At 39.1% G+C, this 14,459-nt stretch overlaps 2 protein-coding genes across 3 annotated transcripts; one reads left to right on the top strand and one right to left on the bottom strand.

Moving 5' to 3' along the window:
- Positions 1-5,828: 5,828 nt before the first annotated feature.
- On the bottom strand, positions 5,829-8,813 carry LOC112177488 (remorin 1.4). 2 transcript variants are annotated; one of them, XM_024315779.2, is made up of 5 exons: positions 8,455-8,813; positions 7,079-7,099; positions 6,920-6,989; positions 6,597-6,678; positions 5,829-6,134 (listed from the first exon to the last, which is right to left on the bottom strand). In XM_024315779.2, the coding sequence occupies exons 1-5, from the start codon at positions 8,555-8,557 to the stop codon at positions 5,931-5,933; spliced, it is 480 nt and encodes a 159-aa protein (XP_024171547.1). In that variant the 5' UTR covers positions 8,558-8,813; the 3' UTR covers positions 5,829-5,930. The 2 variants fall into 2 exon arrangements, with proteins under 2 accessions (XP_024171547.1, XP_040365787.1); XM_040509853.1 differs by lacking the exon at positions 7,079-7,099.
- Positions 8,814-12,647: 3,834 nt separating this feature from the next.
- On the top strand, positions 12,648-13,103 carry LOC112175167 (nuclear transcription factor Y subunit C-9). The gene has a single exon (XM_024312828.2). It carries the CDS (start codon positions 12,732-12,734, stop codon positions 13,101-13,103), a length of 372 nt encoding a protein of 123 aa, XP_024168596.1. The 5' UTR covers positions 12,648-12,731.
- The last annotated feature ends 1,356 nt before the right edge of the window (positions 13,104-14,459 follow it).

Raw genomic sequence — 14,459 nt, 5'->3', positions numbered from 1 at the left:
TCCTCCTCCTCTGAAAAGGTAACAGGTTCCCAACCTGACTTCGGTAGTTTGGCGGATCTTTCGTAGTGGATGTTGCAAACTTCCTTTGGGTGGTTGGCGCGTTCATAGCGCTTTCTTGCCCTGTGAGACATGTTGGTGATTGGAGCGCCGCCATCGATGGTGTTGATGCGGCCCAAGGTCTCGACGTTGGCAATCACTGGTGGTGGTTGGCGCACCTTGAACTGCTCCAACCTGCCGTCACGGTATAAAGTTTCAATGGCTGTTTTGAGAGCATTGCAGCTGTTTGTATTGTGGCCGCTGTCTGCGTGGTATTTGCACCACTTGCCGGTGTTCCTGGGTTTGCCTGTTTTTGGGTACTTTGGAGGGGGTGGCGGTGGGATCTGATCCCTGCACTGATTGTAGATATCTTCATGTGAGGCCGTTAGGACCGTGAACACTGCATACCGCTGGGAGGACTCCGTCTGCTTGTTGTTATCCCCATGAGTTGGGCGGTTTCCTTTGTAAAAATGCTGCCCCTTCTGCCGCTTGGTTTGGTGGTGGCCCTGCTGCCACTCTCTTTTCTTGTCAGTTGGCGGTGTTGAGGGGAGCTTGTCAGTGGTTTCCTGGTGACTGGAAGATGGCTGTGTGGACCTTGCTGGCGTTGTCGGCGGTGGGGTCTCTCCATATGTAATGAACTCCGCCTGGGCGTGAATGACCGCCTCACTAATGACGTGGTCGTATGTTGCATTGGGATGGTTGTAATTGAGGTGATAGAGGAACGGTCCCTTGAGGAGCCCCTTCCTGAAGGCCGCCGATGCCATGGTCTTGTCCAGGTCGCGGCATTGAGATGCTGCCGCCCGCCACCTGGTGACAAAGGCCTTTAGAGACTCGTCCTCCCCCTGCTTAACGCCGAAAAGCTGACTTGTATTGTGATGTCCGGCGGACAGTAAGATGAAGCGGGAGAGGAAAGCATGCGACAGTGCATGGAATGAGCCGACAGATCCTGGCGGACATTCAAAGAACCAGTTCATTGCCTCGCCGTCCAACGTTTCGCTGAATAAATGGCACAAGGTGGCGTCGTCGAAGCCCTTGTTGTTGGTGACCTTCTTGAAGGTGTCCATGTGGACAAAGGGATCGGTCATTCCGCCGTATTGTGACATCTTTGGGGTTTTTGCATGTGTTGGTCTGACGGCCTGCAGGATCGCAGCGGAAAAGGGGCCGGGTCTGGAAGTAAATAGAGGGTTCCGGGTTGACGTCGGGACACCTGTCTCCGCCCGGATCAACCTCTGTTCCAGTTGGTGCATCCTGTCCAATAGCTGGGCGGTTGCGTCACCGGCAGAATCGGCCCGACTGATTTGCCGAGTTGGCCTGTGCCTAGGCATGGGCGGATCCTCCTCGGTCATTGTCCTGGTAGTCGAGCGATTGGTGTGCGGAAGTGATTCCGCCACCTGTTCTGACATTAGTTGAGGTATGGGCGGTGGTCCCATTCCTGTCAACCCAGGTGGGCTCAGCGGTACATGCATTTGTACGACCGGCCCTGGCGCTACTGTGCCGGCGTTGGGTCGACTTCGCCTGGTGCTGCGTGACTGCTCGCTCTGTGCCGGGCGGTCGGTGGCCGCCAAAGTGTTTTTTAGTTCCTCGAAACGCGTCATGAGCGCGGCCATCTGTCTCTGGGCTTCGGCCTTCTCCCTGCGCTCCTCCTCACGTTCTCTATTTGCTTTATGAAGATCCGCCAGTGCCATCTCGTACATGGTGACGAGGTCCTGCCCTGACGGGCGGCTGCTGCCTGGATTTGCTTCACCGCCGGGGTTGGCCGGGGTTGTGAATAATGCGCGGTTAACGCCGATCGCGGGGTCGGAAGGTTGGGGAATGGCGGGGAGTTCTGCCTGCTCCTCAGCGTTTCCCCCGCTATCGTTAGTCATGGTGATTGTAGCGGGATGACCTTTTGTTCAAAAGATTCCCACAGACGGCGCCAATGTTAATGTCTAAAAGTCTAGCGGTAGCTGGACCTTAGTTAACGCTGATCCGGTGGGCGGACCGATACTCGTGTTGTTATTGTAGTTCCCGTTACCTGTCAAGTAAAATACAATGGGCGTCAGAGGGAGACCGCGCTGGGCGGTCTTCAGCTCTCCAATGCCTAAGTTAGTCAATGTATTTATGTTGACAAAGTAATAGTAGGTAAGTATTGAATGCGTAATTAATGAGGAGAGAGGAGAGAACCTTTTATAGGTGAGGAAGGGACTGATCTTGTCTTTGTTTTCGATGTGGGACTGATATGCTTCGGTTCTCAGTTTCAGAAGCTTCTGATGCCATCTTAGCACGGCGCGTGGCAGCGCGTTAGTGGCGATCTGGAGGTGGTCCGATGTTGGGGTTGTAGCCCGTCTGGCAGTGTGTCTGTACGTCATTCCTTTGGTTGGAATTAGTACCTTTATCAGTACAATGAGCATGGCCCATTATAGCTAATTATGCTTGCAAATGTACATGTATGTACACACACGAAGACAGGTATCCTAAATTTGTAGTAATCCACCTCCCAAATTTGTTGTATCCTGCTGTAAAAGTCCATATCATTAGTTTTAGGGTTTTAATCCCTTGCACTAGCAACTTGCATTGCATCAGCAACCAAAAAAACCTCTCTATTTTGAACTGATCGTACTTTGTCCCGCTCCGAATTGTTAAAATCAACCTCATTCACATGGTAACCACCAAATGTAGGGACCTCCTTTTTTGGTCCACCAGCCAGCCACCTAATGGTTTCAGGAACATCATTATCGGTAAATCTCATTTCATTTGCAACCTACAAATAAATTGATATGTCAAAAGTATGGAACCACACAAGTTTATTGAACTCGAAACTCGAAATTGAATAGACATTATACTACTGCAATGAGGTCGAAGATAAGTTATGTACCCTTTCCTTGAACCAACTCGCAAAGGTAAGGTTCTGTTTGTCCTTCAACCACTTTTTTTTAACCTTGGAAAACTCAACTTTAGGAATTCCATATGCTCTCTGCAATGGCAGAAAAACTAAGCAAATGAGCAACATAACTGAACACGCGTAAGGTGATATAGTACAAATGATCGAAAACAAAACATAAGTAAAACTATTACTTACTTGAAATATGGGATTGCATCTTCAGTATTTGTGCATATGTATATATGTGTGTGTGTGTGTGTGTGTGTGTGTGTGTGTGTGTGTGTGTGTGTGTGTACGTGCGTTTTTCAAGTTGTTAGGGTTGGTGCACCAGAACAGAAAACATATCACTACTACATTTATAAAGAATTTTCTGATCTTTCATCCTCAGAAAGTATTGAGCCAAAATTGTTGTTTAGAATTCTTCATGAGCTGTTCCTTGCTTAGCTCTTGAAGGATTATCAAATCTCAAACTTTTTCTATCAAAAAGTTTTCTGGTTTTATGCTTCATGTGTGTTGATAGTTCATGCATGATTTGTGCCTTGAGGTGATTGACAACCGAGGTGAGAGTTGTGCCATCTCAAGATTGACACAGGAGAACAAGGTCGCTTATTTCGAAATAGCAAAGATGAGGAGACACCGCTGCCCACTAGATTGGTTCTAGTAGATGAGTTGTGTAAGATCTTTATGTACTTTCATATTCATATAGTGGATTGTTCACCGGCATAGTCCCCGCAGTTATTTACCTCTTTGGAGGGTTTTACTACGTCAACAGATCTTGTGTTATGTGTGATGATTTTACTTTAGATGGTTTGGAAAATTGAATAAATCGTAATATCATCAGAGATTTGCATCTTCGATTAGGACTCAATTTCTACTGCAATCCTATATTAGGATGCGAACAGACTTACACTTCTAAGACTGATTTCTAAAATTGTTGACATATTGATCAGTTGCTTTAGTTAAGAAATACATATATCCATTATGTAATTACACAAGATTTCTCCAATTTTTTGTGATTATGTAATTCTAAGCAAGTTGAAATAATCTAAACATTTTGGGTGCGAAACTGGTGATAATGGTTTTCTAGTTTCTTTATTTCTAAGTCATGCTCCTTTGTGTCCGACTACATTATTGTATAGGACAAAATACTGTTTACTTCCTATACTTATAGGGTCTCGACGTTTCAGTTCCTGACGTTTCAATTTCACCTAAAAAGTCCCTGAACTTTCCAACTTCACCTAAAAAGTCCCTGTCGTCAATTTTCCGTTAAAAAGTCTGTTATCTTGCTGACGTGGCACTATTTCAATAGTAAAATGACTATTTTACCCTTACTGACCCCAAAAAAAATTTTACTGTCTTTTCTCTTTTTTTCTATTTTAACTCTTTTTCTCTATTTTTTTAATTTGTTCTTTTTTATTCCTACTTTTTTAAACTCTTTTTTCTCTATTTTTTTAATTTGTTCTCTCTTTTTTTTCCTACTCTTTTTTTTAACTCTCTTTTCTTTCTTAAAAAAAAAAAAACTCTTATTTTTATTTTTTTATTTGTTCTCTTTATATATATATATATATATATTTGTTTCTCTTTTCTATTTACCTCTTCTTCCTCTTCCTCCTCTCTGCTCTTCGACCTTATTTTCCTCCTCCCTGATCGCAGCTCCAGTTTTCGGCCACTCCTGGAAGCCGGAATGGTCAGGTTCTCTTCCCTTCAGATCCCAGCCCCTTCGTGGTGTCGGAGCTATATCAAAAGCTTTCTCTCGATGTCAATAATGTTTCTTTGGTGTTGGTTTGCTGAGATGATGAGCCAATAGAGATTCTAAGCAGAGGATAAGATATTTGAGTTTTCCTGCGAGTTTCCATGTTTTGGTCTATTTGGCTATTTCTGATCGTAACTTTAAAGTGTTGAACAGTTTTGGCACCGAAGAAAGGGAGGTGGAAGGTGAATTGATTTGATTTGGGTGTGCTCCGATTTGGTTTGGAACCGCTGTATAGAGAGGGGTGATTAGGAGAGGTGATGCTTGCTGGCATGACGGGGATGATGGATGGATGGTGGAATGGCCAGCACTTGCTTGGAGTGGCGGGCATGGCAATAGTGATTAGGAGAGGTGGTGATGCTCGCCGAAAACTGGAGCTGCGATCAGGGAGGAGGAAAAGAAGGCCGAAGAGCAGAGAGGAGGAAGAGGAAGAAGAGGTAAACAGAAAAGAGAAAGAAATATATATATATATATATATATATATATATATATATATATAAAAGAGAGAACAAATATAAAAAAAAGAGAAAAGAGAGTTTTTTTTTTCTTTAAAGAAAGAAAGAAAAGAGAGTTAAAAAAAAAGAGTAGGGAAAAAAAAGAGAAAAGAGGGTTAAAAAAATAGAGAGAACAAATAAAAAAAAAAAAGAGAGAAAAGAGAGTTAAAAAAAGAGAGAAAAAGAGTAAAAAAAAAAGAGAACAAATTTAAAAAAATAGAGAAAAAAGAGTTTAAAAAAGTAGGAATAAAAAAGAACAAATTAAAAAATAGAGAAAAAGAATTTAAAAAAAAGTAGGAATAAAAAAGAACAAATTTTAAAAAAAATAGAGAAAAAGAGTTAAAAAAAAAAGATACTCTTTTTTTTTTGGGTCAATATGGGTAAAATAGTCATTTACTGTTGAAATAGTGTCACGTCAACAAGATAACAGATTTTTAACGGAAAATTGACGACAGTGACTTTTTAGATAAAATTGGAAAGCTCAGGGACTTTTTAGGTGAAATTGAAACGTCAGGGACTGAAACGTCGAGACCCTATAAGTATAGCGAGTAAACAATATTTTGTCCTATTCTATATGTGAAAATTGAGATACACAATACGAAGTTCAGGTGTTTTCGAGGACTCATAAGAATCATTCAAATGTCTTATACATTTAGATATGTATATCTAGATGTTGAACAAAAAAATAATTAATTATGTATAGCAACATGCAAACTCCAGCATTACAAAATGTTCTGTACTACAAATGCACTAGTGACTGAAGAAAATTGATTTTATAACTCTAAAATTTTCAAGAATGAAAACATGGTAACATCTTATTCTTTGGTGTATGCCCAGCTGCACGGTATTTCTCAGCCATCTCCTCTACCTTTTGACGTTCTTCATTTTTTGCAACTTCAACCATCATCCTCTTCTCTTCTGCTTCCTTATGGAGTTCAGCTATTTTGTTTTGCATCTTCTCAAAGTACAATGCCTTCTTCTTTTCTAGTTTCTCCTGGCCAAACAATAGATTTTCGATTAAAAAAACCAACACTAGATATATGTACTATTATCAAGAACCAAATTAATTAAAATCTCATGACGAGTCCGAGCCTAGTAGCAGTGGCTTGTCACTAAAAAAGCTATTAAAATAATTGGTAAGTTGAAGTGAATTTCAAGTTGGGTGAAAGTGTGGTGGTTGATCTAAGTTCGTTCGCCCTTCTGGTAATTAAAATTGTTGCTAAGGACGTCCTTATTCTAGAGATGGTAGAGCTCCCCATCCACAATGGGGAAGGAGTAAATCGCACATGAATGAAAAGACCTCATGAGAAAAACTGAAAAAGAGTAATTGATGCTACAAACACCATAGCAAATTAGCAATTCTCATCAAGATTGTAGTACTACTTATGTGGTAATATATTATGTGTTCATATCAAAACGCATTCTGAACGTCATTTATTTAAAATTAACAAATTACCTCATACTTCCTTTGCTGCGCTTCAATACATGCTTGCTTGCTGCGCTCCCACGTTCCAACATTAGATAACTTTTTATTTGCCCTTTCAATATAAATTTCATGTACGGTTAGTAATAGTAATCGATTATTGAACATACCAACTGTAGTAACAATATAAATCATGCTAATATTAACACGCTTTACCCTTTTTAATTTTATTTTTTAAATCTCTAACCCACCTCACTCTATAACGGACTTAAATTATTTATGCTTTTACTATTCACTATGAAGATTTGGAAAAATATCGTGCAGTGGATTAGCATAACAATTTGATTGACTCTTACTTGTTTTCCACTTTTGCCTTCTCGCTATCTTCCCATGCTTTGATTAAACCCACATTATTCGTTGACAAAGCTGCAATTACAAGATTAAGTATTAGTTTGCGAGAACAATATCTTTCTGTTAATAAAAAAAATTAATTCAAGATAGTGCCCAACAATTACCTTTCGCTACACCTGCATCCTCTGCACAAACAACCAAAAAACTCACATCCTTAGAAGAATTTTAGTACTCAAATGCATGGAGACCTAACTGTATATTTCATCATGCCACTACACCAATCACTGCCCAAGTTTCGCCACTATAAAAGTATTAGGGATAAAATTACATCCAAATCTGTCCCTATAACATTTGCAACCTACATTACTAAGGTTTATATATATATATAGATCTTATCCAGAGAGTGGAGCTCTGCTTTGAAATTAATGTGTGAAGTTTGAGTTTTGGGTCACTTTTCGGTTGTATATCCACATCTCGACCGTTCAGTTTTTAGATATTAGTGTATAGATCATCTATGCAAATTTTCAGCCAAATTGATGATCGTTAAGGTATTGATAACTGCCTTAAAGCTAGTACGGTTCAGGATGACAGATTCAGTCCGTCCATTGGTTTAAGCGAGTTAGATAACTTAATGATCATCAATTTGGCTGAAAATTTGTAGAGATGATCTATACACTAGTACCTAAAAACTGAACGGTCGATATGTGGATATGTGACTGAAAAATGACCGAAAACTCGAACTTCACACATTAATTTCAAAGCGGAGCTCCGCTCTAGATAGAATCTGTATATATATATATATATATATATATATATATATATATATTTACACATTCTTTTTGGATTGTTTGCGGTGTCTCAAAAGCTTTTTAGGCCCAAAGATATATCCGCTAGGGGTCTGGATGGCCAACAAGGCATTGCAGCCTCTTCTTGGCCACATTTATAGTTTAGTAAATAACACTAAGAACTAGTTTAGGATTGCTGTGATTTAAAAGAAAAGAAAAAATTGTTGCTGTAAATTAAAACAATTTTGTGTTTGGTAAATATTACTTTTAAAGCAACTTCTAAAAATAACATTTGGGTTGCTTCTAAAATCTGTTGTCAGTGACCTATAATTTTCAATTAAAGTCGATTTTATTTATTTACTAAACACAATAAAATCTAAAATTATAGATAAAAACTGATTTTTTTTAAAGCGAAACAATTCCAATCAGTGCTTAACCAACCCAATATTTAAACACAGAACGTGAGGGTTCCACATCTTAAATATTCCCATGGGAAAACCCAGTGCATCATAAACGTACGTGGTTCTTATGTATTTCTTATTTCATCACAAACATCACTCTACTCACGAATAATAATAATGAAATTAAAAATGCATAAGAAGTGAACTATAAAAATCAAGCATATTAAATAAAATTAACCTTTAATCGTTAATTAATTCAGCATGCATGCATGAAAAATAAGTGAACGAGAGAGAGAGAGAGAGAGAGAGAGAGAGAGAGAGAGAGAGAGAGAGAGAGAGAGAGAGGTATTTTACTTCGAGGCTTTGCAGGAGCAGCATGATGCACCCCATGATGAGAACCATGATGGGAACCGCCCATCGCTGGAGGCATTGGAGGAGCAGAAGGGGCTTGAGCCATGGCTTCTTGCCAGCCAGATTTATAGGTAGCTCTGCAGCAGTCTTCTCTTAAAGAATTCTATATATACATGCATATGAAGGTAAAACTCCACCGCACCTCAATGTGTTTGTCACCTGCCTTAATTAAGTTTCGTGAATTAATTTAATTAGAACACAGAAACAACGAATGAGAAACTAATTGATTGATATTAGTTTCGCTCCTTGTTCTTCGTACGTTCTTCCTGTGATCTAGGAGAGGAAGGTAATCAAGAAAAGAACTCGGGAAAAAAAATTTTAAGTACGCCGGTGACAAGTAAAATCTAAAATCTTTTATTTCAAATTGTATAAACCTAAAATTAAGCTCAACCACAAAAAAAGATAGAATCAAGAGCCGTGGACATTGTGTTATAGCTTGCAGATAGATAGGGGTAATCATGTGACAATTAATCTAACCTGTGTAATACTCTTTTTGAGGATTTTAATTTGTTTCTAATTTTATCATATAGAGTAGCCAAAATTAAGTCCAAATAAAGACGGTGAAAATGTAAAAAAAAAAAATGACAAAACCCTAAATGTATTTACAATCTTGCTATTTTTCTCCTGAAATAGAGCTGTAAAGGTACGTGGATTTTGAAGTAAGGTATTTCTTTAAGAATCCTACTCCACGTAAGATATTTCTTTAAGAATCCTACTCCCCTTATATACAGAAATGTCTACTCACTTAAGGGACAGTTTTTAAGAGACTGTGAGGGACAAGTAAATCTGACGGTTAAAAATAAATGCACAGTTTTAAGTTATTATAATTTCTGTTTTTATATTTAATACATGTGGTTAAGATGCATTTGTCCCTCACAGTCCCTTAGGTGAGCAAATCTGTATATACAGATATCTGTTACACTTTTAAGTTTGTAAAATGATTCAAGGAAAAATATGTGTAGAGAACAAGAGTCGATACTACATATATAACTGGGAAAATCGTCCAAACAGTGTCTGAACTTTTCCAGACTATTAATTTTCATATCTGTATTTTGAAAAATATCAAAATGGTACCTGACGATTTAAGCCCGACTCAATATTCATACCTAAAAACAGTAAAAACATTAACCCCGTTAAATTTTCAGGGGTAAAAGCGGTACTTCTTAAACAAAAAAAATTAAAAAAATTTGGAGTTCTTCATACCTACACCATGCCAAGCACAGAGTCAGAATGGGCAGCAATCTCTACAGTCGCACTCCAGATCCTTCACCTCCATCGTGACTCGTCTTGTTTTTTGTTGCTCCCAAACCCTGAATCATGGTCTCTCTAATACGAACCAATTTTGCCGAGTTAATAGTGGAGGGTAAAAACAAAAGCAAGAAAGGTGAAGAGAAAATTAAAGCCTGCCCAACAAAAGAAGGAACAAAAATACAAACTTTCTTTCTGCAATTTATGGTTTCTGGGAATTTTCACTGAGGGTTTTTGACTGTGCTAGAGCTTAGTAACAATTCTTGTTTTGAAAGTCCTTGTTTTTCTCTGTGAGTTCCAAGGTTCTCAAATTTTCTATCGATTTGTAGTTTCTGTCTTGATTTGGCAGACAATTTGTTTAGTCCTTGAGCATCTCTAATGGCAGACAATAACTCTCTGTCTTCCCCTAGATCCACTTCATCTTTCTTCTCCACTCTCTGCCTTCTCCAATGACCCCGACTTCCATTCTGGAAACTAAGCCACTCCTTGGTCTAAGAAACCCATTCTGGTATGAATCAAACACACCCAAAACCGCAGAACCCGAAACCAAACGCCACTGGGACAAATTAGACTCCAAAGGCATTGGCCTTGCCATTATTGATGCTCTAATTGACGGTGATGGCTCTGATCCAAAACCATCAAAGCCCCAAACTTGAATGGTTATTTTTGGTTCACAGCTCAAGATTCAAATCCCTCCTCTGCCATCCTCTGTTCTTCCCTCTTCTGAATCACCAAAACCCGAAGCCAGATTTTTCTCACCATGATTCTGGGTTCCCCAAGACTTAAAAGAAAGAAACCCGAAGCAATATGATACAGCAAGTTCATCATCAAAGAAAGAAGAAAATAAACAAGAAATATATCGATAATCGAATACAAGTCGTTGATGACTTCGTTCTGTTCATCTTCTTGGTAGGTGGCTGGTGGAGGTTCCATCTCTCTGTTTCTCTCTGATGGATACAAGAAGAAGAAGACATAAGGTTATTAAGTTCAACCGTGTGAAATCACTAGTAGCGAACAAATTTGTTTATTGAAAAAGGAAATGATTAGTTGCCAACAATTGTTGACCCAATGGCTAAGCAACTAAGAAGTGGATTAGATTGCCCGAGTTCGAACCATGGCAAGGTTTTTTTTTTTTTTTTTTTTCTATTTCGTTTTTATATTTGTTCGGTTTGGAGAAGATGAATACTGAAAAGACAAAAATACCCTTGAAAATTTAACAGGGTTAACGTTTTTACTGTTCCTATGTATGAATATTGGGTCGGGCTTAAATTGTCAAGTACCATTTTGATATTTTTCAAAATACAGGTATGAAAATTAATAATCTGGAAAAATTCAGACACTGTTTGGATGATTTTCCCTATATAACTGCAAGTTTTAGTAAAACTGTACTCACAAGGGAAAAAGAAAGTGCGGGGTTTAAGATATACTGCAGATTTCACATTATTGGTAGCTTATATTTGTATAATTGGATTGCAAGCTAGGCTAGCTCGGAGGTGAGCAATTTCAGAGCATATATCCTTTTCCTAAATCCAATTCATGATCCTCCTTCGCTCCAATGGCAAGCTAGGCGCGACACCACGGTGACTGTTTGAGGAGAGGTTCTTGAAAATAATTTGGATTCAAAGAGCGACAACCCGCACTGTTGAGGAAATCCATATCAGAAAACCCTAGAGAATAACCGGCCATGGAAGGAGCCGCTCTCTCTTTTTGGATCTTTTGAACTGAAAAAATGGTTTAGCTTGAGTGATGTTGTGACTATAATCCAAGGTCCTTGATTGTTTCGGACGTTGCTTGTGAATCATATCATTGCAATAAGAATATCTCTACGCAATCAATTAAAACTAGGTTTTATACAACCACGTGGTGTGGTGTGTTGGTCGAATGGCCTAGTCTGGAACCCCCAGGTCTAGCGTTCGAATCCCAGCTCCATCCCGTGGCCAGCAGATTTGAGGGATCCTTTGGGTTCGTGCGTCTGCGGTGCAGTGGATTAGTCTGGCTTTGCCAGGCTTTCGCCGCAATGTCGGTGCAGGTGTCCTGGCGCTGGGATACCACTGCATGGGTGTGTGAGTTACTAACAACTAACCCGATCAAAAAAAAAAAACTAGGTTTTATACCTTGTATTGTTTTTTAAATTATATCAGTCCAATATGAATGCGCTATCTATTAAGACTGACTAGGTTTATATTTAACAAATAAACATAGACCATATCTCACCAAAACCTACCTATACTCCAAACCCAGTCCACAGTTCTTTAATCAATTAGTTTAAATCCTAACCGAACACTATAATTAAGGCTTCAAACACAACCAAATAAAATTGGGCTTATTTGTTTACTAGCTACTAGTTTAATATAGACCATATCTCAACAGACCCCAATGATGAATGTACCTAGCTACAATCTGGAGGCAATATTCTGAAAACCAAAACATTTAATCATTAAAAATTTTAAGCCAAACATAAAGTGATAAAACCACATTTAGAGATGATTAAAATAGAAGAGCAATGAACCATGATCTATTTGAATATATGTGCATAATTTTTTTCCTTGCCAAAATGGGAACTTTGTCGGCAAGGATCTTTGTTGCCCTAGTTACTGTGGAGGCCATTGCATGCCTTTTTATACTGACGTACACACATTGACCATTTTATGTTTCATCATTATATATGCTTTGAATAATAAAAGGCAAACCAAATGTTTAATGAAAGTCATATACTATCATTAAAAATTTAACTCAGCACTTGTTAATCTAATTAGATTTAATTAGCCGGCTTAAGCAGGCTGGCCTGACCTCACCTGCCGACTTCCTCGCCCCCTTCATTATGTACTACATAGCCCTATATAACTGGAACTTCCATATCACATAAGTCCATTCAGTTATTCCCTTCACACATCACTTAAACCGAAAGAACAACGTAAAAGTTCGTCGAAAGCGATCAATTACCTTTACCTCTAGTCTTGGAGTTCGAAGAAATGAGGCAAGCAGGAAAGTACTCGGGTTTTATGATGTGTGGAGGCATAGCGGGGAGAACCGGACCGCACTCGTTGCCGCTTGCGAGGATCAAGAAGATCATGAAGAAGTCCGGCGAGGACGTGAAGATGATATCCGGGGAGGCTCCGATTGTGTTCTCAAAGGCGTGTGAGCTGTTCATAGAGGAGCTCACACGGAGGTCTTGGGCGACCACGCTGCAAGGGAAGAGGAGGACGCTGCACAAAGACGATGTGGCCTCTGCCATCGTGGCCACCGATATCTTTGATTTTCTTGTCAGTATGGTTTCGGAGACTGCATCTCATTCTGAAGATGGAACAGTACCGGAGGAAGAGGAAACAGTGGGGTCGTCATAGTTTCTCTATCGCTCAGAATTAGTTATCGTAAGATTGTACCTGTACAAGTACATAGTACTTACGTTATTCTAAATATGTATATGTCTTTAATTATATATGCACGTATATTTTTGACTGTTGGCGTTTTGTTGACTCAAAGTTGATATATGCACTTACATTATTCTAAATATGTATATGTCTTTGAGAGATTATTCAGAGCACCGCCGTGCACTTGCACCAACATAAATGAATGGTTAGATTGAATTAAATACATTTTTTGTTTATTAAAAATAAAGTTGATAATAAATATTAAGGGTTGAGATTATTTTATAAGGGTTGGGTCACTTACACCGTCGGTGCATAGAATAATTTCTATTCTTTAAGTATAACCTAGCTACATCAGTTTCGGTGTAGATTTAATTAGAAGAAGATAAGACAAGAGTCGAACTCTAGCTAGCTGAGAGTGTGGAGTAAGTAGTCTCGATATTTAGTTTGAACTGTTACTGACATTTCAGAACATTATTCGATGTCCACTCCGATCCAGAGTTATAGTGTTCAAACTTCAAAGTGCAAAATAATTTTCTGAAAGTTTAAATACACCATTAATTAGGGTCAGCGGTATTTTAATTTGGTCATCGGTTCAACCTCCACACTGTATTTAAAGAATTGTAGTCTCTACTCTGGAAAACATATCTGGAAGATAATTTCCCAAACCCTTCAAAAACTACGAGCGAAAATTACATATTCATTACCCTGCAGGCTACCATAGTCTGAACCCTCAATGTATATATGACATATAAGTTCCAAGTGTCTACCAGTACTTTCTAGCTAGCTAGCTAGTTGCTAATTAATTAAAACACATTCCACATACTACTATATATATAATTGATTAGCACCTAGTTTAGGCTGAGAAGCAGCTAAAAACAACATTAATATCACTACCGGCTCCATTAGAAACCGTAAAATGATCACTATTCTCCAGCCGCAGTGCTTGACCTGCACCTCCCCGAGCTTTTCTCTCCTTAACCTCAATCCTTCTCACGGCAGCAGACTCGCTGCCACCGCCGGTCGAACTCGAACTTTTCCGATTCTCATTCCCAGCAGAAGCCGCCTCCTTTCTTTCAATCCTCCGCCTCAAAACATACTCTTCCGGAATAAACACGTCCATAATTATATTGATGATTTTTGTATTAGTGTAACTAATGCTTATTCCAAATACACCAGATGGTGATATTCTATCTGAAGTTCTGAACCCATATATTTATAGGGGTGGATGAACAGAGACTGAAGGTGATACCGTGGGCTGGGGACCGATGTTTTCGGCGCAAACAAGGTAATTAGGAAGTTCAGTAGTGGAAGAAGTTCAGGTAGTGGAAG

Source organism: Rosa chinensis, chromosome 7, assembly GCF_002994745.2.
Source record: "Rosa chinensis cultivar Old Blush chromosome 7, RchiOBHm-V2, whole genome shotgun sequence".
Lineage (NCBI taxonomy): Eukaryota > Viridiplantae > Streptophyta > Magnoliopsida > Rosales > Rosaceae > Rosa > Rosa chinensis.
This window is presented reverse-complemented; position numbering and strand designations above follow the sequence as displayed.